Here is a 21,007-nt window from a genome sequence, read left to right on the forward strand (position 1 = left end):
ATAAAATCAGTGATTGGATTGAAATTACATATTAATCAAATATTAATTTCGTGAAAAAAATTTAATATATCGTATCTTTTAAATGATAATTAATATTATTATGTTTTTATATTTTTATATAAACTTTAAATAAAACACCTAAAACAATATATCCAAATATTAAATTTGTATTAGTTTGAACCATAAAATAAACCGAACCGAGAACCGAGCTGATCTTGAATATTTTTGAAAACCAAACTCAACCCGACCGATTCACCCTTCTATTTTGGCGGCTAGCCGGCTATTGATGAAATTCCCGTCAAAACAAGAATGTTCCCACAATCAAACTAAGCAACCTCCTCAGCAAACAATAAAATAATAAATTTAACTAAAACCACCAAATATTTAATCCCAAATTTTAAAGAAAAAAAAGAGTTGAAGAAAAAGCTGAATACCCAGTATCAGAATATGGGAACAGTGCAATCTGGGATTTATTTATTTAATTTTCTTCTTACTATTATTAAGACACCACAAAGGAGAACACCCAAAATCCCAAACTTCAAAGCTGCATTTAGGTACCCTTTTTTGTTTTCCTTTCCGTTTACTTTGTTTCATTTTCTTTACTGTGGAATATCTGTTTACTATTGAGTTTAATTCAATTCTGATATATGCATTTGGGTTCTTGTTTAACGACTTTTAGTGAATCAAAGCCGCCGTTTTTAGTTTCCTTGTAAAGATCATTGACCCATTAAATTAGCTGAAAGTTTCTTGATTGAGGCGTCTCTTATTTCCTTTGCTATCATTTTCCTTTTGGTTTCTGATTATTTTGCCTATTTACTTATTGGTTATTTTAAGATAATAAGAAAACCCATTTGATCAAATTACTTTATGAACTAGACCATGTTGTTTGGTAGTATGATAATTGTGTAGATACAAGATAGATAATATATATATATGTATGTAGAAAAAAAAATGGTCTTCAAGGCGTGCTATTAATGTCACTTAGCTTTAGCTTATTTTGCCTCACCTAGTATGCTAAAGCTGTGAATCAAATAGCCTTAAGATACAATGAAATCATTTTTTATAACACTTTACAGTAATGAAATCAAACCACTGAAACCTTTGAGGAGGGCAGGAAATCTCTTTCTTGGACAAGGTTTCTACGTTGAACAATGTCAGCCATATAAGTGACATAAGAAATCATTTGGAGATGGTTTTTGTAAGGTGTGATTTTGTTAAACGTAGAAGTTTCTATGCTACCATGCTAGTTTTCATCTAGTAGCGTATGGAACTTGAATGCTGTTATGGGGATGTTGCATATCTGTTGATTTGAGGCACATGCAAAATACTGGGTTTAGATAACAATATGGTCGATCAACTAATATAGCCTCGGTTTACATCCTTGTCGTCTCATCTGGTTTTTGTTCCGATAGTGTCTTTTTCTTTTCCAAAAGGTAAGACATTTATTATGTCTTAATCAAAGTGCAAATACTAAAAAAGGAAAATAAATCCGGATAAGTAACTCTTAATTTTAGTTATTCTCTGGCCTTCATTTATCTTCTTAATCTTCTAAAGAAGGAATTGGCTTGTTATTAGTCAGATGACTCTCTTCTTGGTGATGAACTGTAGATGGTCAGGTGCGGATCATGTTATGTTCAATGTTGGAGTGATGACCTCTTTTTATTATTGTTTTTAATTTGGCCTTATTATAATTTGATGGATGTTAAGCATAATAAGCTTCAGAAGGAAACTTTGCTGTAATTTCAGTGGGTGTTTTAGTGTTAAATATTATGATTGAAGGTTTAAAGTTAGTTATATATATATATCATTCTTATATGTTAGATTCATCAAATTTTGATTTAATGTTTTGCTTCTCTATAGGGATTTTGATTTAGCGAAATTGAGATTTCAAGAATCTGTGTGGTTCTTGTTATCAAGATGATTTAACTTCATAAGCTATGATACGGATGTTGAAAAAGGTTTTCTTCAGTTCTTATGGAACAATATGGTTTGCCAAGGATCACTGATTGAGAACGATATTTGCTGTTAGAATTTTACAAGAGAAGGTATGCACTATGTCCTTACTTTCATGTTTCACTAATTTCCTTCAAACTTTGCTAATGAATTTATCATTTTGTCCGTGAATCAGTTTTGCACCGATAGAGCCATGGTGATAGGCTGATTTTCATGTCACCATAATGGTTCTAAAAAGTATTTAAAACTTTATACCTTATGAAATGTTTGCCTAAATCTTGTCATCTTAATGCAATAACATAAGTTTATTTGTTTTATATCTTAGGTGGGACTCAAACCTGATGAATTGATTATAATCATTTCAACAAGCAAAACATATACTCATATGTTATTGTTTTCATGCTGTGCATGGTAGTTGCCTATAATTATTTCACTTTCACCCTCTGCTCCTCTTACTTATGGTCTCTCTTGTTTTTTTTTTTTCCTTGAAACAGATCATATGGGGATGTCTTTGTTAAAAACACTTCTTAGTAACATTTCCTCATTTTTAAATTTGTCATCATTTAAGAACATTAACTCTGAACCAGTTCAGAAATACTACCAGAGAGCAGAAGAGATACTAAAGTTGTTGAAGCCCATAATTCTTAATGCAATAGTTGATTCAGAAATTATTTCTAATGAAGTGCTTGACAAGGCATTTGAAGAATTGGGTCTCTCTGTTGAAGAATTGCGAGAGCAATTTGAAAGTTGGCAACCCCTTTCGAGTAAAGTTTACTTTGTAAGTTACAAGTTATATATTTAGTTCTTTACTTCGCAATTTTATTGTAGTTGTAGCTGGGAGAAGTACCTAAGCTAACCTTTATGGCATCAGCATACAGTTGATATGATGAAGCTTTGATCAGTTGCTTGTGTCAGCACTAATATTTCCTTCCGTGATGCTCTTGAAGATTATTGTTATCATTTTATACTTAATAGTATGCGAGTGTAAGAATAATTATTAGAATCTGTAGCTTTCGGAAGTTTAGCCCCTAAGCTCTGATTCTTGGATATTTGATCATATTCAAGTAGAGAATGGTGTGGTTTAGATAATAATATCATAGAAGAATTGAATTTTATCATTAGTATTAGTCAATTCCATGATAACCGCCTTCTCTTCCGTTTGACGTTTAGGTTCTGCAAGTTGAGGCACTAATATCAAGGATTCAAAATTCTAGCTTGGACATATTCCAGTCCTTGAAGTCTTCCAATCAGCATCTTCCTGATGAATTGAGTTCGGCATCTCTTGAGATAATCTATGACCCAAATTGTTGAAGCTTGCACTTTTGTTTTCAGGTTTATAAGTAGATCTTAATTATCATATTACCAAAGGGTTTTACTAAGATGAGAAATCATATATTGGAATGGCATTTAACCTATAAAGCTTTGAGAAGTGAGAAAATAAATACATGTCCTTTTGGTTCTATCTCCGAGTAATGCTAAAGAGGTATCCGCATTTCAGGAGATCTAACAATTGGTATGATTGATCGCAGCATTGCTTGCAGATAATTAAGCATGTAGGATATAAACAAATATCATCTGTAATTAGGGAAGCCGTTAGGGATCAAGTGGATAGTGTTGGACCAAGCTCAGAAATACTAATGAAAATTTTTGAGAGCTTGAGCTTGAATTCAAACCAGGAGATTCTGATAGAGGCTGTGGCCCTTGAAAAGTTGAAGGAGAATGCTGAACAAGCTGAAAAAACTGCAGAAGTTGTGTTTATTGATCAACTTATTGCTCTTGTATCTCATATGCGTCATCACCTTGTCTTAATAAAACAATCTCAGGCCTGTAGCCCAGTTCTCATACCTGCTGATTTCTGCTGCCCCCTTTCCCTAGAGCTGATGACTAATCCAGTAATCGTGGCATCAGGACAAACCTATGAGCGAGCTTTCATCAAGAACTGGATTGATCTTGGGCTTACCGTGTGCCCCAAGACACGACAAACTTTGGCTCATATCAATCTTATACCTAATTACACAGTGAAAGCACTAATTACAAACTGGTGTGAATCAAACAATGTGAAGTTGCCTGATCCCATGAAGTCCATGAATCTAAATCAGCCCCATCCGCTTCTTGTCCATGAATCTAAATCTGCTGAGTCTGGCTTGCGAAAGGATTCAAACAGTTTTCTACATTCTAGAAGCAGTCAATCTATGTCACCTAAGTCATGGTCTCGAAGTCAATCTGGTAAGAACTTAATCACATCTAGTGGACTTCATTGGGAGGCAGCCTCCCTGATTCATCCTTGTTCTACCTCAGAGGGTTCCTTGCCAGGTATCACTGAAGACAGGTCAAATGTGGAACAAAGGGGTTGCGAATCAGTTGGCCAACCTCCAATGTCACCTTCTCGTAAAGAATTTCATAATACTGGACATTCCTCTCAGAACCATACAAGATCGATTCAACCTCAAGTTCACTCTCTAATTCAGATTTTCCTGGAGGAGCTGTTGGAGATAGCAGTGAAACTTCTGAGAGGTCAACTCATGTCACAGCCTCTAGTAGTGATATTTCTGGAGAGATGAAATCTGACCCACAGCCTGCAGCTAGTGCAGCCACTCCACAGAGAGAACCTGGGTTCTCTCCTCGATTGATGGATGCACGATCTCGAAGCCAAACAATGTGGCGCCGGCCAAAAGAAAGGCTCCTTCCAAGGATAGTTTCTTCTCCAGCTACTGAGAACAGGGCTGAGCTTTCTGGCATTGAAACCCGGGTTAAGAAGTTGGTAGAGGACTTGAAGAGTACATCAGTCGATACTCAAAGGGAGGCTGCATCTCAACTCAGGTTACTTGCCAAGCACAATATGGATAATCGAATTATAATAGCAAACTGTGGGGCAGTTAGCTTGTTAGTTGATTTACTTCATTCACCAGATGCAAAGACTCAAGAAAACGCCGTCACGGCACTTCTTAACTTATCTATTAATGATAACAACAAAACAGCTATTGCTAATGCAAATGCTATTGAGCCTCTGATTCATGTGCTCAAGAGAGGAAGTCCTGAAGCTAAAGAAAACTCGGCTGCCACTCTCTTCAGTCTTTCAGTCATTGAGAATAACAAAGTCAGGATCGGAAGGTCTGGGGCAATCAGGCCTCTTGTTGATTTGTTGGGGAATGGTACTCCTCGAGGAAAGAAAGATGCAGCGACAGCCTTGTTTAATCTATCAATATTCCATGAAAACAAGGCCCAAATTGTAGAAGCCGATGCTGTAAGATACCTTGTCGATTTGATGGACCCAGCAGCTGGAATGGTTGATAAGGCAGTAGCTGTTTTGGCAAACCTTGCTAAGATTCCTGAAGGGAGGACCGCAATTGGGCAGGAAGGTGGGATTCCTGTGCTGGTTGAGGTTGTTGAATTGGGTTCAGCAAGAGGAAAGGAATATGCCGCCGCCCTTTTACAGCTCTGCACAAACAGTAGTAGGTTTTGCATTATGGTGCTGCAAGAAGGGGCTGTTCCACCACTAGTGGCATTGTCCCAGTCCGGCACCCCGAGAGCCAAAGAGAAGGTACATACCGCTTCTGCCGGGTTTTCTCTCTTTTCTACATCACCTCCTTTAACTCCGAAAATTTATATATATATCATAAACTTCTGGTCCTTACAGGCACAGGCACTTCTGAGCTACTTTCGAAGCCAACGACATGGAAATGCTAGAAGAGGCTGAAAGTCAGAAAAACAACCTCCATTGCCACTATCCGATGTTTCGTGTCTATACGGTTTGTTGCACATTTGATGTTCGCAAATAATGCATGCGAAGTTTTGCTGCTTGACAGGGTTTGTTGTAGAAATTGTGAATGTTGTTTGGAAAAGGGATTTTCATTACATGTGAATCTGTATCTGTCTGGTGTTTTGCAATTTGCAGTGACCTATAATCTCTGTTCCATTGATTATACATCTTTTGACTCTGTTTTTCATACACTATCGAATATTCAGATTGATTTGTATGTAAGCTATTGCTTAGTTTCTTTACAGGCAAACAAGTTCTATGATCTATTTATTTCCCTTTATTTTGTTAACAATTAATCGAGTTTCAACTTAATTGGAAAATTACCAAAAATTTGTAAGAAATATTATTAAGAGTGTATTTTGGTCTTTGCATATTTTTATATATAATTTAGAAAATACATATATAAGATAAGGTCAGACACGAAATCTTTTAACATATATAATTTTACCCTTTCAATTAAAGTATTATTTGAGTTTGATATTTATTTTTGAGTAAATTACATTTAAAGTTACTAAATTATTAATAAATTTATGTTTTCATTATTCAATTTCAGAAGGTTACAAAATGGTCATAAATTATTTAAAAGTTTTCTTTTAAGTCATTGAGTTGTTAAAATCATTATTATGACTTTTTTTGTTAGCACTGCCTGCAAAAGTCTTTCTTTCCCTTCTCTTCTACAATTCAAATTTTCTCCATGAATCAAATTTGATCACAAATCTTTGAACCAAAACTTAAATAACTTTTTTCTCTAATCTTTGATGCTGACTTTCAAATTAATTTGAATCTAAGATATGTTCTACTCATAGATGGGTACTAATCTATCGTGCTAATTGTCGAATCGTCACTTAGAGCTTGCTAGTTAAGACTTTTTTTGTTATAAAAAAGATTAGCTACCCAATGATTTAAATAAAACTTTTGTATAGTTCAGTGATATAAATGAAAACTTTCAAAATAATTCAATGACCATTTTGTAACTTTTTTTTAAATTGAGTAACTAAAGTATAAACTTACTAATAGTTTATTGACTTTGTGCGTAATTTACCCTGTTTTATATAATATATTTGTTTAATTAATAATAGTTTTTTATAAATATATTTGTTTAAGTTACTTATCAGCTGTCAAAATCCATTCTTTGTATATATATACTGATATTTAGCAAAAAACTCTTATCTTTTTAAATCGGAACGACTAGGTTTAAGAGATTATTACATATTCATCTTTCGGGTTAATTCCCATTTGGCGCCGCCAAAGTATAGCTCAGATTCTAAATAAGTCCTCAAAATAATAATATCGGATCAATGACCATTTCGTTAACTTATGAATCAATTTCAATGTTAAGCGTTACTTCTTATGTGTTCGTTGAGAATGATTCTGATCTAGTTTATGGCCTATTAGAAGTAGAAGGCGCTTTGGTGGAATCCTCACAGATAAAAAAAAAAAAGATTGTGAGTAGTTTGATAATGATTGAGTGACATTGCTTCTTCAGTTCAAACTGAGAAATCTCTTATATATGATGCAAAATAAATCTTATTCTATCGTTGATAGTGTTGAAAAAAAATTTCAAAAATTTAATAATATTATCTATTTTAACACATTATATTAGAAATATTTGTTTAGTAAATACATATATATTTTAAATATGTTTCACGTCAAATTCATCGTAACATTTACATAAAGATTTATTACTTTTATATACTTAATTAAAATGTAGATGAATTTAAAATTCCAACTGCGTGTGATGAAATTAACATTCATTTTTAATATATCTTATAATCGTATTATATTTTAATAATTTTCATAGTCGTTATATCATTTTAAAAAGTTAGCCTATAAGACAGATGAATTAGGTAGGGACTCAGGAACAAAAAACGAATTAGGTAGGGACTATGCTAATAAAAAAACGAATCAATCCTTTCCTTTTAAATTATTATAAGGGATAAAACAATATTTAATCCCTAATTTTAACAACTTTTCCACCTTGGTCCTTGAACCTCTTTTGGTCCTTATTAACCGTTAAACTTGGCAGATTTTTTCAATTTTGTCCTTAAACTTGGATTCTATTAAGGTTGATTATTAACACTTTGAGATTATTCTACGTCATCAACTGAAAATTTTGTAAAAGTATATTTAATAAATCTTAGTATTTTTTTAAATTTTAGGTAGTGATGTGGTATAACCTCAGAGTTCATATCATCGTATCTTAATCGAATCCAAGTTTAAGGGTCAAATTGAAAAAATTTACCAAGTTCCAGGACTAACATAGTAACATGGACAAAAGAAGTTCAGAGACTAAATTGTAAAAGGCTGTCAAATTCAGGGACTAAAGGTTGATTTATCCTTTATTATAATATCTGCTTTTATTCCTTTCGACTGACGAGAAAGAAGAATCTCCAGCCAACATTGGTACAGTCCATTGACACCTTGCAATTTCTCCTTTATTTTTAACCTTTTCTTTTAGAATTTCAATTATTTTTCTTTACAATCAGATAATTCAAAAATAAAAATTTGTTAACGGTGGCGCTACACTCTCCTCCGGTGACCTCCGGTTTGTCGTCCACCAATCACAGTCATTGAAATATAGACTCGAATGCTAGGTTCTTCTTTTACTCTTCTCTGTTCCCTGTTTTGGGGTTTAGGGTTTTTCAAGTTATGTTTATTTCAATGTGTAAATTTCTTCTCTTTTACGATAAATGTTTTCATTTTTCTCCGTTGTTTTATTTTTACTTGACCCTCTCTAATTGAACTCGTGTGTGTGTATACATTTTTCTTTTGGTTTTGTTCTTACTTGTTATTTGTTGGAAAATTTGAATTTTTTTTTTGTTTTTTTTTGCTTTGTTTATGTTCTGCAGCTTTGATGAATGTGTATATAATTATAAGGATATGAGCTATTTACTTTAGTCCTTTTCAAAAAGGAGCTTTGCTTAGCTGAAATGGTGATGTTGAATTTGTTGTGAACTTTGCAGGAGTTTGTAATTAATTGACTTATTAGTGAATTGAACTAGTCTTTTATAGTATAGGCTCTGAATTGGAGCCAAAAGACAAGCGTAATACAATGAGGGAAATGGTTGCAAATGGTAATGGAAATGGAAGCTTGCCCCAGGATTCGAAAGATAAGTTTATGCATTGTGCGAGTAATTGTGAGAACCGAGACTTTGGCGGGGTAACTCTGTGTGGTGTAGGGGAAGGGAAGATAGCCAAAGGAACCGAGAATGTGGAGATTAACATCACTGAATGCTCAAATTCTGGCATGGATAGGTTGGCTGTTGTTGAATGTGAGGATGACACTGAGAATTCGAGTTCTTTTGGTGGTACGGTGTCTGGGGTTGAGAATGACTCGGCAGTAAGTGATGTTGAAGTTGAATCGGCATTATGTAGTGGAAGTCCGTTGGGATCTGTGTTTGATGGATTGTTCCTATTGAGGTACTTTCTTTCTTCTTTTTTTGTATCTTGAACTATTTTGCTTTTGTGTTAGTTTATTGATTTTTAGTGAAACTTTATTTAATTTGTTGGTTTCTAAGAATTCACCATAAATGTACTTAAAATTATATCGACTATTAACAATACAATTATTGTTTCCACTGTTTTGGCTGGCAAATGGTAAAATAAAAATAAATAAAAATAAAAACTCTGTTATCATTTGTGAAGTATATACCAAGTTTGATGTCAATTACATGTTGCGTTATTCAGTTTGTTTTCTTTTTTCTAAATTTTCCAGGAAGAGAAAGTTGACAGATCATTGGAGGAGGTTTGTTCGTCCCCTTATGTGGCGGTGTAAATGGTTAGAGTTGCAACTTAGGGAGTTTAAGTCTCGGGCATTGAAGTATGATAAAGAACTTGCAGAATATGATCAGAGAAAGAATTTTGAAGATGAAAAGTTCACATTTGAAGGACTTAATGTTAAGTCACAACCTTTTCCGTCTCAAATTCAAAGAAAGAAATTAATGAAGAGGAGGAAAAGAAAGCGAGTTGAAGATACTGCTGATTTAGCATCTTATATGTCGAATCATAACCTCTTCTCATATTATGGTATGAAACTATAAATTTCATGATTTCTTCGTGGAATATGTATTTGCAAGTACAAATCTGATAAGTGTATTCTCTTTTGCTCCCAGATAGTAAGAAGTCTGTTGCTGCCACAGCTTCTGCTACTCATGAGGATGATAATGGTAATTTAGGTAAGAATTATATTTGACTGAGCTTATAGGTAATAGAACAAGTTCCGACAAATAGCCTTTGTGATTGTGTGTTTCCAAAAATTCACACTCTCTACTGGAGATTTTGGTCCGTTTTCTTAGTTCATTATTTCTACAGGAAACAAAATGGTCAACAGTAATGAAGAGGTTGATGATGGATTGTCAAGTCTCGAATTAAAAGATGGTGATATTTGGTTACAACAGATCCTTAGAAAGATTGATCTGATGCAATCACAAGTTCACAAGTTAAAGACCCGAGTTGACAATGTGGTTAATGAAAGTCCTCGAAAGTTCACTTCCGTTAATGTATTGAGTTCAGTTACACCATGCAACACATTAACTGGTTCTAGAAGTCACTCTTCTCCACCTGGTAGCGGAGAGAGAACCCCTGTTACATCTCAGCGTCGTTCGGGGGGTAACATGGGAGATCTTCTTATGCCTGGAAGTAGTGCAGTTTCTAGTCATGGAGAGGTTACACCTTTTCCCAATGCGATTGATGGAACCGGTCAGCATCATCCTGCGGTTTCTTATGACAATGTGAGTTCTCTTTCGATGCATTCTTCTTGATCATTCATGTTTTTCTCTTCCATCATTTCTGTAACATTAATTCTCTTTTAATTTTTACATTTCTATCATTTGCTTTGCATAGGGCCTTAGCTGAGGATAACAAAGGATTGTGCTTGTTATTTGATTTTAGATTTCATTCTTTGCTTCTGCTAATACTGTTCACTTGGAAAAATCTTTGTTGCTTTCCACTTCCTCCTGTAATTCCCACTTTATTTGTTCAATTAACACATCGCACTAATATATGATGATCCCTGTTTTTTGTAATCAGGTTTTGGTTTTAATTGTTTTATGATTCATGTGAATATTAATTAGTGTTTTATATATATATTCCAAGTAAGCATTTCGACCATCTTGTTTTTGTTTATAATGCAACTGATCTTCATTATATTTGCAGACCGAGGATGATATTTTGATACACAATCACGCTGCCAAGGAAGAGTTGCGTAATTTTCAAGGTGGTTTAACTCAACAATCAGAGGAGCCGCCGATGCCAGCTGAACCACCAAAGACTATTTCTACTGTTCCTGTGCCTGGAAATGACCTCCCTACGGAACCATCTGTTCAACCAAACGCGAATTTATCTTTGGCTTCCAAGTCCAAAGTCCCTAATAACAAAAGGAAAAGAGGGAAGAGGGGGAAACGTAAATCAGGCACCAGCTGGTGGAGTCGGAGATCCTCAGGTTAGCAAAATCTTTTAAAGTTGGGATTAATGTATCTGTACATGTTCAAAGAAAACCTCTGGAAAAACATTGGTAAAACTTTTCCAACCACAGTTATTTCTGTATGTACATGCTAAGTGTGTATTCTCTTTATCCTTTTGTTTCAAGGGCAACCTGTACATGCCCGTCTCATCCCTATGGGGACATACTCATGCTCTTTAGACACCAAGCTGTATTCGAAGTTTGACATTCTGTTTTCCAGTTATGTATTAGTCCCAAGTCTCGAATCAATTTGTTGTTATGTCTTAAGAATTGGAATTTCACATTTAGAATAGTGAAGAACTTTCATTGTAGTTGGGAAATAAAGATGAAATGCAATTTGTTTTATTTCATACACGCATATTATTATTATTGTTGCTGTTGCTGTTGTTTTACATATATTTGGCTTCCTAAGAAGTGGTATATGTGAATGAAATGGAAAACCCAAAACATAAACTGCACTGGAACTTTTAGAACTATTAGAGATAGATGCAGGTGTCACAAGCGGAACTTAGCTGCTACCCCATTTTTGTGCACAGATACTGCTCTGGGATCTCTCTCTCAGGCAGGCCGTGACACTGGGAGAAGTCAGATCTAATTCCGATAGATCAAGGGCACTTAGGCTTGCCCTTGGAGTTCACCTTGTCTCTATAGCAACGGCATTCGGATTTGTTGCCGTAGGTACCTGAAGGAACACACTTACAATCTCGGCAGCATATCCCACAGTACTTCAAGCACCGGTCTTTCACTCCTGCCTTCTTACATCTTTCCCCACACTTTTTATCACAGAAACCTATTAGCAAGTCCCCCCCAAAAAAAAAATCTCATTAGAACCCAAAAACGATGAGTTTTGTATTAGTTTTTAGTTAATGTAGCAATGTTAAAGTCAAATGCATGCATGGTTAACAAACTAGTAATTGATTAATAGATAACATTACTTGGAGGAGAATGAGCAGCAGGAGACGGCGGAGGGATGGTGGCAGGGGCAGCTGGTTTGGGATGTGGTGCGACGGGTTCAGCGAAGGAGAGCCGAACAAATGATGAACCCAAAACCAGAAACATAAACAACAAAGTTGCAAATAAAAGCTTCATATTGTTTTTTTGAGAGAGAAAGACTGTAAGTATAGCAAGGATAGAGTAGAACAACAATATGTGTGTGTGTAATATTGTGGCTAATTACTCTCTCGACCGAAATGAGAGGCCAGTGGCCAAAGGTTGAGTGAAGGGTGGCTCTGTGAGGGCTTCTGGTTGCTGATGGATTTGTGTGATTTTGCAAAGGTATTTATAGTTAGCAATGTGATTTATACTAAAAATATGTTCATTAAATGCAACGTTTGAAGACTTCATTAAGGTCAGCTTTATTCTCGGATCACTTAAAATAAAAAGATTCAAAATTCAGTTAATCTAGGACAGGTTTTTCCTTTTTCGAATATTTAGAAATTTGTTTAATCCAAAAACCTAAGTTAATTGACTTGCAATTGAAGTTAAAAATAAATAAATTTGGGAGTAGTAATTAAATTGTTTTTTAGAGCCAAAATACAAATTTATTATTTTAATAGTTTATATATTTGTTTTAACTTTTCAAAGGATTAAATCAAAATTTTATCACTTTGAAAAAATTAAAAGAGCAATTTTATCATATTCTAACTTAATTTCAAAAGGGTAAACTACTAAAATAGTCATTTTATTTATCTCATGTTACATTTTAGTCATTTATGTTTGAAATGTTACGTTTTAGTCACATTATCGTGTTGTAATATTTTAGTCACTGAGTTGTTAATTGATATTAACGGTGTAACGATAAGCTGACCTGACAAGTTAAATCATCATTTCAAACAAAAAATTTAGATTAATTTATATAATCGATCCCCATTTTTTTCATTTTAAACAATTTAATTTTTTTTCCTTTTATGTTCTTTTAACTTTTTTCTTTTTCTTTTTTCATTCTCTTCTGCTCCTCTCCCTATTTTCCTCCCTTTGCTATTTCTTTTACTGTAATTTTTTATATTTGTCATTTGTTAAAACTAATCTCTATATTTTTTTATTTTTTTAAACAATTTAACTTTTATTTTGGAGTTAAAAAGAGAGTTTTGCCTATGCTTAGGAATTCGGTTTAACTCCAAAATTAATTGGAGCTTAATATGATTACCAAAGAGTCAAGAGTTTCAGACAAAAATGTTTGGGAGCAAATTCACTTGGAAAATTCCAAATAGTTCATCATGAAACATAAATTTGGGTCAAATTTATAGATGGTCCTTGTATTATGAAAAATTGCATATTATAGTGACTTTGTATATAATTTGACCCTCAATAGATCCCGTCAATACGAATGTGTTGTTCGAGGAATCCAGGCTGTTCGACTTTCAGTATCTGCCCCAGTTCGCAACTTTTTCTCTCGTTGGGATCCGAGGAGGAAATATCTAGAAGGCTCTTAATTACAAAAATTGATTTTTGACTTTTATAGGTACTTCAAATTTTCTTTTATCAATTGTAGTATTTTAAATTATTATTTTTGTCTCATTTATTAAAAAAATATACGATGTCCAAGAAAAATATATTAAGTGTCATGTTTTTATGGTTGATATGGTGTTTTAAGTAAAATAAGACGAAATTAGTAGTTTAAATATTATTTTTACTAAAAAATTTCATATATTGAAATAAAAATACGATAGAATTTGAGTATCAATTTTACATTTAAACTTTTTTTTTTCAACCCAAGTTTCTATTCTTATAAAGTTTTATCTTGTTAAATCAATAAGTAGTCGGAAGAAGTGGAGGTAAACTTTTTTTCCTAAGCATTTGGATCAAATTCGAATCCTGAAATGAACATTGTTAAGAGAATTTTACTTGAATATCACTTCGACTCAAATAGGACATTACTCAAACTAGAGATGGCAAAAATAAAATAAAATAAAAAATCAACAAGTTCTGAGCCAATCCGACCCGATAGGGTTAGGGTTTTTTTTCCTTGAAACTAGGCTTTCGGTCGAGTTAGGTTAGGTCAGATTTAGGATGAAGCTATCCCTACAAAATTAACATCATATTTTTTAATATTAATTAGATTAAAAAATTTTAAACTTTATCACTACCACATCATTCTATCATCTTTACTCTCGCTCTCATTTTAATTTATTTTTCCAGGAGATGTAATATATATATTTACTTAGTCATCCCAAACATGATTTCTTTAATAATTTTGAATCTAATTAATCACAATTTCAAATAAAAAGAAGTTTAAACTCAAGTCAAGTTAAATCAAGTATACAATTAATTTTTAAGTTCGGGTTCAAGACAAATTAAATTTTTTAGTGTCGAGTCGAAGTCAAGTCATAACGATAAAATATCTAATCGAGGTGGGGGTAAAAATCCACTTCACCCTATTGCCATCACTAACTCAAACTATAAAAAGCAAATGAGGACATTTATGGCTATAAGAAAAAAAAATTTGACTTTATTGACTTGATAAATCCAGAAGCTTCCTCAATTCAACCAAAGAAAAAAATTTAACACACTTCAGTGCCTAATGAAGCAAATTTCTCCCGGATTAGCAAAGATAGGGATTTTTTTATTTTCATAAATTTTTAATAATTTACTTAACTGTATCGAATAAATCAAACTAATAAATTAGTTGAATAGATAAATTAGTGGTTTGACCAAATCAATTCTAAAAACTTTGGTCTCGACAAGACGCTCCCATTCTATCGAACCTGTCATATCAGGCACTCGGATTCTTCACAAAATTGGATATAAAACTTTGATCGGAGATAATACTAACATGTTAAGAATTCCATCCACTTCAAACAAACGACACTTAGAAGACATGTATTTATATATTCAGGCATATATGCCTTTGCTAGGTTATTGACATCATGTTATACTTACCCTTCGTAGTTTTCATTCATATAAACACGTATCCTACTCTAGACTCAACACGTGTTTGTACGGTCTTATGCACGTATAACCTCGCAGGAGAGTGAGCTCGACCTGTGAGCTTGGCCTGCAAGCTCATCCAACGAGCTCATTAGGAAGTGATGGTAATTATCATAACATTTATAAAAAATTCAAATAACATCAAATTTCTCCACTTTATCTTCAATGTGACAAACCAAAATAAAAATGTGTCTTCAAATGGACTTAAAACTCTCAAACCAGATTAACACTCTACAGTGATGAAAATATACAGAAAATCACATATTTACAAAGCAAAGGAGTGAAAAAAAATTTTTTACCCGCTGCATATACAGTAACTTTAGATATACATGATGTATATATGCATAGATAACTTGATGGAGATCCAAAATTTTAACCTTAAAGACCACAGTAAGGATAAATACCTTGATCACGAGAAGATTCATCCGCGTCATGACTCGAGGCGAGCAAATTGACCTACAAAAGACAATCGGAACAATTAGCATGACCCGACCCCTGATGAACTATAGTATAATAAACGACTGGAAAAAGCAAAAGTGATGCGAAATATATACCTTGATTATTTCCTGCTTTGCTGTTGGACGCATCGTGCTTGTCAAGACGCTGAAGTTAAAAGGCTGCTCGGGAAAAGGAGAAAAGGTTCAGGTTTATTTCAATTGTGGTCCGTTTTGTGTTTCTGACTTGATAACGTCACATATCTGTGCAACTTTCAGACAAACGTATTCGACTCATGCACAATGTTCAAGAAAAACTTACCCTGAAAGGATCACCTCTTAAGGACTGCACGAAGATAGATTTTCCCGACTCTGTACCCTACACATGAACAGCGGTCCAAAAACTGAAAGTTAGATATGGAATATCATTAAAATTATGTATGTTAATAAGTGATTTAAGGGTTTATGTTGGCATATATTGACAATGTACCTCGATATAAACATCCCTAAGTCGCCTTCCTGTTTGAGCGCAACATATGCGAACAGCATGTTCATCGCAACTGCCACTGATGATATAGTCCCTTCCGTTCATATAATACGAACGAGTGTAATTATGAGCACTTCCGGTTGAAGTTATGTTGAAATTCATATGGAGCCTCCCATCGACTGCCGAAAGTTGCTTAACCTGAATAAGACCATTAAGAGATCAATAACGAAATACCAGACATCACCAAAGAAATATTATAAATTCTCTCAAATATGCGTAATCCATAGTGTATAACCACAGTTGAGACGGAACTATGTACCTCATTATCAATGGCTGAAACGAGGAGATAGAGATCATCAGGAGAAAAGCAAACCATAACATTTCCTCGGGAGCTTGAAGCAGTATAGCAAGGGTTCTCGGGTTTCTCCCTCAGATCCCACATCTTCACATCTTTGTCAAATGAAGATGTAGCAAACATAAAAGGAGAGTGGTGGGCGAACTTAGCGACATTAATAGGTTCTCGATGCATATTAGTAAACACTTGTAACCGCTTCCCGGTACTAATATCATATAGAGCAACACCTTTCGAGTAGCCACTGGCAAGGAATTGGTCATCCGTTGAGTTGACATGAACGGAAGTTAATTGTTCGAAATCTTCGAAATGAACTGCACCGGAACCACAAGATCTGTCTCCTAGTTTGGCCGGCATATGATTAACATCAAACAACTTCAAGCAACCATTATCAAATCCAGCTATGAGCTGATTGTTCAACACGGAAAAATCATCAGTGATAGTCAAAGCGATTAACTGCTAACTAATTTAACTCATTTGAAGTGAATCCGTACCTTGGATGGATATTTCTTGAGCCAGCAGAGTCCAAGAACACTGTTAGTCATTCCTATAGATGAATTATAGCCAACAAGATTCCCAGTCTCATGATTGACAACAACTATTTCACCATCTAAAGTTCCAAAAGCCATAAGGCTCGAGTTGGAAGGATGGTACTCGAATTGCCTTGGACGAAGCCGCTTATTTTCTTCCTTATATATATGACTAAAGCTGGACACCGGATGTAAGGAGGGCCACATTGAAGACCCGAACCTAGCAGCACTAAGCGACCTTGAGAAGAAACATTGACTCTTTCCATAACAGTAAGTTTGCTTTAGTTTCGAAGAGTTTCCATAGTGAACACCGCTTGTTCCCGTTTCACGCTTCTGCAAAATGTTGACAACATTCTTTTTGCGGTTATGTTTGTATGGCAAGTACTCGTAGAATTCGGAAACAATGGTCTTCGAAGTTTCCTTCTCTTTCTTTGTGATTGGCAGATTATCTAGTACTGCTAAACGAGGTAAGGAAGCAACCATGTACGCTCTATAATGTTTCTCGAAGCATATGGGTGAAGGATGATGCCAAATATCTTTATTTGATGTACCCGAAACATTCTTTGACTTGTATTGTACCTGCTGGCAAAGAAATCTGTTAGATATACAACAAATATGAAGAAATTCGAACTTTTTCTAACCACTATAGACAAATCATACAAGCAAATTGTATTCTTGCCTCATTTTGCGGTTTCGGGCTCACACGCAAATTATGAAGCGGGCTAGGTGATCCATCTGATCGGTCTTGGAGGTAACCCAAAAACTTCCGTTCATCAACTTTTGATGAATTATCAGTTTTTCTGTGAACTTCAGGTGCCATAAACGATTCTCGGAGAGAAAGGAGTCCTATAGTTGTCTCACCAGCACTGTACGAACAGGTATTGATCACATTCAAGCTACCTTTCTCACCAGATGACAAATTGCACGGCCCGGTATCCTTGCAACACACACAATTTTGGAAACGTAGTTCCAACAAAGAAGGAATTTCCGCTAGAACTTCAGTTGTTGTCCAGAGATTAGCGACTCTCGTCTCGCACATTGATAGACACATCAAATTTGGCATGCAAGAAAAGCAGTCTTTTTGCAAACTAGTGAGTGAAGTACAAAAATCCAAATTCAAAGTTTGTAATCGCATGAACCTTCCGACCATGTCGAGTTTTTGAATATTGTTAGACCTCAACTTCAAAACACGACAAGGCAAGCCGACATGGCAGAGATCCCTGAACAGAACACAATAATAGCAAAGTTTAGTTACTGTCCAAATGGTAAACATCTTAACACTAAACACAGAAGTTTCTCAATGTCGATACGCGATACTAAACTGACGAGGACGAAATGATATTCAACAGGATAGTCATCAGACATTAGGCAAATTTTATCGGTTATGATTGTATAACAGCCTAACACATCATTCTAAAGAAGATAACAAGTCGTTAACCTCAGAAACACCTCAAACATGCTGTAAGGGAAAGAAGTATTACATACCGGAGAAAATCCTTCTTTAGAGACGTGCTACTAAGATCGATTACTCGGAGCTTTAGTTTCGTTGCATTCATCAATGAAAGTATGTGTTCTTCATTCAAGACACAAGTTGATCCGTGATCGAGAACATCAACGGAATCAATATCAGATAAGTCAAGTGCTAGAAATGCATCGATTAGCGGAGGAATATCATCGTTTTTCAACCGGTTTAGAGAAACCACAATGTTACACTTCTCTTGACAAGACTTTTGAACCTTGGCCTGAATGATATAACAAAAGCAATCCATTAAAATGCAATGAAAAAGCAAGCTCATATGAAACCAGCAAGAATGTTCAAAGATTTGACCTCGGAAAACCATGATAAAACCGCAGAATTCGGACAAACCTCGTGCCTCTTACAAGAATCGAGATAACTAGCAACAAAAATAAACAAACAATAAGGGAATCAATTAAGCTCTAAAGAGAATCTGAAATTCCCATGAAACAATCCACAATTTTGTTCCCAAAATGTCATATATCAAGAAAACAGGGTATATGAAAGTCTCATCAAAGCAAGAAAAATGGGTTTTTGACTTGAAAAGTCAACGTCTCTCATTCATACCATATGGTAACCAGATCGAGTTGGGTTGAAATGGAAACTCTTTCTACTGACGAAACCACCGTTATGTCAAATTCTAACAAGCTCATAGAGTTCAACATTTTTTCACCTGAATTACACTCTTATGAATGACATCCCTTAAAAGTTAATAAAAACCCAATTTTCATCTAAATTCAAAACACCACTTCGTACTATCATTCCTTTCAAATATCTACAAATTCCTAAGATCCATGTTTTCTTTTACAGGTCAACTCCATAACTGCATGTTCTCAGAAACATAGAATCAAACATGTCGAAAAAAAAATAGAATTAAGGAAGAAAAAGGGTACCCAAATTACCAATTTAGTAAACTGGAAACATCCATGATGGAAATGAAGCATTTTTTGTTCTCCAGGTTTGCTGTCGTGTTTTTGTTTTGCAGTCAACAGCTGCTGCAACAGTAATGACATAAAATCGAATTCAGTAAAGTTTTTAATACAAGACAACTATTGACTGTGTAATAATAAGTGAAGTGACGTCTCAGAAAACACAATGTAATTAAGGATAAAGCTTATCATCCATTAACTTGCTGCTGTTGGCTTTGCTTCTGTTTATATCATAATATTATAATCAAATTGGTTCATAGGTTTTTGTCAAGTAGCATTTGGCCTACTTATGATATTTTTTATGATATTTCAACTGCTGTAGGTCCATTTCCGACAAATATTTCACCCTCAGCTGAATTAAAAAAAATAATGGTGCTTTAATTAATTAATTAATTCCCACATGATTTACACGAGGCTTTGTCTTGTACTACCTAAAATTGGGTCAATCAAATCCACTTTTAAAAAAAATTTCTGTTTTGGGTTCGAGCCTGATTCCACTCAGCCCGTCCAAAGACCTTTTTTACTGCTTAAATAATAAAAAAGTGGCTTTTATGTTTTATATAAAACCTTGAAATAATGTTTCGCATTACAATTTCTTTTGGTAACAAGAAATAGCTATAAAGACAAAGTAAAAAACAAATTTACTAGAAGAATAAATCACTGGATAGAGATCGCCCTTGTGTAGCTCTCTTAATAAGGATGGCCTCTCCTCAAATATTTACATCTCATCGTAATTTTTTTTGTCAAATTTAATTATCCAATCAGCTACTTTATTACGTTATCTGGGGATGTGTCGAAGATGAACCTTCTAATCACGACATAAAAGTTGCTTAATCAAGCGCAACTTAGATAACATATTAGCTCCTGCACCATAAGCTAAAATAGTTTTCATAACTAAAGCATTATCGCACTATAATTCCAGTTGCCTAAAACCAAACAACCATACTAAGTTTAGACATTCTAAAATAGTTCTTACTTGAATTTTTGAAGACAAAAACTTTCCCAATCTGCATAGTAAACTCGCACTTCCAAATGCCATCATGATCTCTAAACACACGTTCTATTGCAGCAATGTTAATACTTTCTGAAAATGCACCATTTATATTCAACTTAACCCATCTTTTCTCTGACTTCCTCCAATAATTACTTGATGTTATTTGAATGCGATGTAGCTCACATGATTTTGAGTTTACAAAGCTCTCGGTTCAAGCTAAACTTGTACCGACAGCAACATCAACATTACTGTGACTATTATTAAAGATGAAATTGTTTCGGCATTTCCATAACAACTAACATAGAATTACAAATTGAGTCGACCAATTTTCTTCATTCACTTTCAACACTTCTTGCAATGACAAGTTCTTGTTTAACCACAAATTTAAGTTTGTGGAGAGGAAACTATTCCTTGCTAAGCTAGGAATCACCGCCTTCCACACCGCTTTTAAAAACTCATAATCCCGTAAAACATGTAAATTAGTCTTCATCTGATATCCACATCGAACACAATGGCCTTCTTTAGACATATGCCGTCGAGCTTGCTCCCCATTAGTCAGAATCCTATCTTGCTACAATAGCCATAGGAATACACAAACTCTCTGTGGAGCCTTACAATCCAAATCAACTTGCAATTAACAGCTAAATTGACATTACTATGAGAA

At 34.5% G+C, this 21,007-nt stretch overlaps 2 protein-coding genes and 1 pseudogene across 4 annotated transcripts; 2 read left to right on the forward strand and 1 right to left on the reverse strand.

Moving 5' to 3' along the window:
• Window positions 1-299: 299 nt before the first annotated feature.
• Window positions 300-5,966, forward strand: LOC108462381 (U-box domain-containing protein 4-like; annotated as a pseudogene).
• A 2,081-nt stretch (window positions 5,967-8,047) lies between these two features.
• On the forward strand, window positions 8,048-12,512 carry LOC108463126 (uncharacterized). Of its 2 annotated transcripts, none has more exons than XM_053023671.1 (7): window positions 8,048-8,116; window positions 8,677-9,133; window positions 9,429-9,739; window positions 9,826-9,888; window positions 10,025-10,443; window positions 10,868-11,153; window positions 12,100-12,512. In XM_053023671.1, exons 2-7 carry the CDS (start codon window positions 8,766-8,768, stop codon window positions 12,210-12,212), a joined length of 1,560 nt encoding a protein of 519 aa, XP_052879631.1. In that variant the 5' UTR covers window positions 8,048-8,116; window positions 8,677-8,765; the 3' UTR covers window positions 12,213-12,512. The 2 variants fall into 2 exon arrangements, with proteins under 2 accessions (XP_052879631.1, XP_017618566.1); XM_017763077.2 differs by having other exon boundaries at window positions 8,088-8,307.
• A 2,387-nt stretch (window positions 12,513-14,899) lies between these two features.
• On the reverse strand, window positions 14,900-19,640 carry LOC108463798 (protein DWD HYPERSENSITIVE TO UV-B 1-like). Of its 2 annotated transcripts, XM_053023672.1 has the most exons (12): window positions 19,550-19,617; window positions 19,323-19,415; window positions 18,733-18,799; window positions 18,390-18,646; window positions 17,584-18,124; window positions 16,869-17,483; window positions 16,342-16,782; window positions 16,026-16,220; window positions 15,858-15,914; window positions 15,656-15,718; window positions 15,506-15,557; window positions 14,900-15,168 (listed from the first exon to the last, which is right to left on the reverse strand). In XM_053023672.1, exons 2-12 carry the CDS (start codon window positions 19,346-19,348, stop codon window positions 15,119-15,121), a joined length of 2,364 nt encoding a protein of 787 aa, XP_052879632.1. In that variant the 5' UTR covers window positions 19,349-19,415; window positions 19,550-19,617; the 3' UTR covers window positions 14,900-15,118. The 2 variants fall into 2 exon arrangements, with proteins under 2 accessions (XP_052879632.1, XP_017619211.1); XM_017763722.2 differs by having other exon boundaries at window positions 19,323-19,640.
• Window positions 19,641-21,007: the final 1,367 nt, after the last annotated feature.

Source organism: Gossypium arboreum, chromosome 2 (assembly GCF_025698485.1).
Source record: "Gossypium arboreum isolate Shixiya-1 chromosome 2, ASM2569848v2, whole genome shotgun sequence".
In the NCBI taxonomy this organism is placed as follows: domain Eukaryota; kingdom Viridiplantae; phylum Streptophyta; class Magnoliopsida; order Malvales; family Malvaceae; genus Gossypium; species Gossypium arboreum.

What these genes read in the sequence shown, in the direction of transcription:
- LOC108463798 (XM_017763722.2), bottom strand. Translation starts at nt 19,348, where the DNA reads ATGGATGTTTCCAGTTTACTAAATTG. An exon ending in CTAAAGAAGGATTTTCTCCG is followed by an intron (nt 18,125 to 18,389) that starts GTATGTAATACT and finishes TGTTCTGTTCAG; the next exon opens with GGATCTCTGCCATGTCGGCT. An exon ending in TGAATCTTCTCGTGATCAAG is followed by an intron (nt 15,169 to 15,505) that starts GTATTTATCCTT and finishes ATGAGCTTGCAG; the next exon opens with GCCAAGCTCACAGGTCGAGC.
- LOC108463126 (XM_053023671.1), top strand. Translation starts at nt 8,766, where the DNA reads ATGAGGGAAATGGTTGCAAATGGTAATGGAAATGGAAGCTTGCCCCAG. An exon ending in GGATGATAATGGTAATTTAG is followed by an intron (nt 9,889 to 10,024) that starts GTAAGAATTATA and finishes TTATTTCTACAG; the next exon opens with GAAACAAAATGGTCAACAGT. An exon ending in GTGGAGTCGGAGATCCTCAG is followed by an intron (nt 11,154 to 12,099) that starts GTTAGCAAAATC and finishes ATTGATTAATAG; the next exon opens with ATAACATTACTTGGAGGAGA.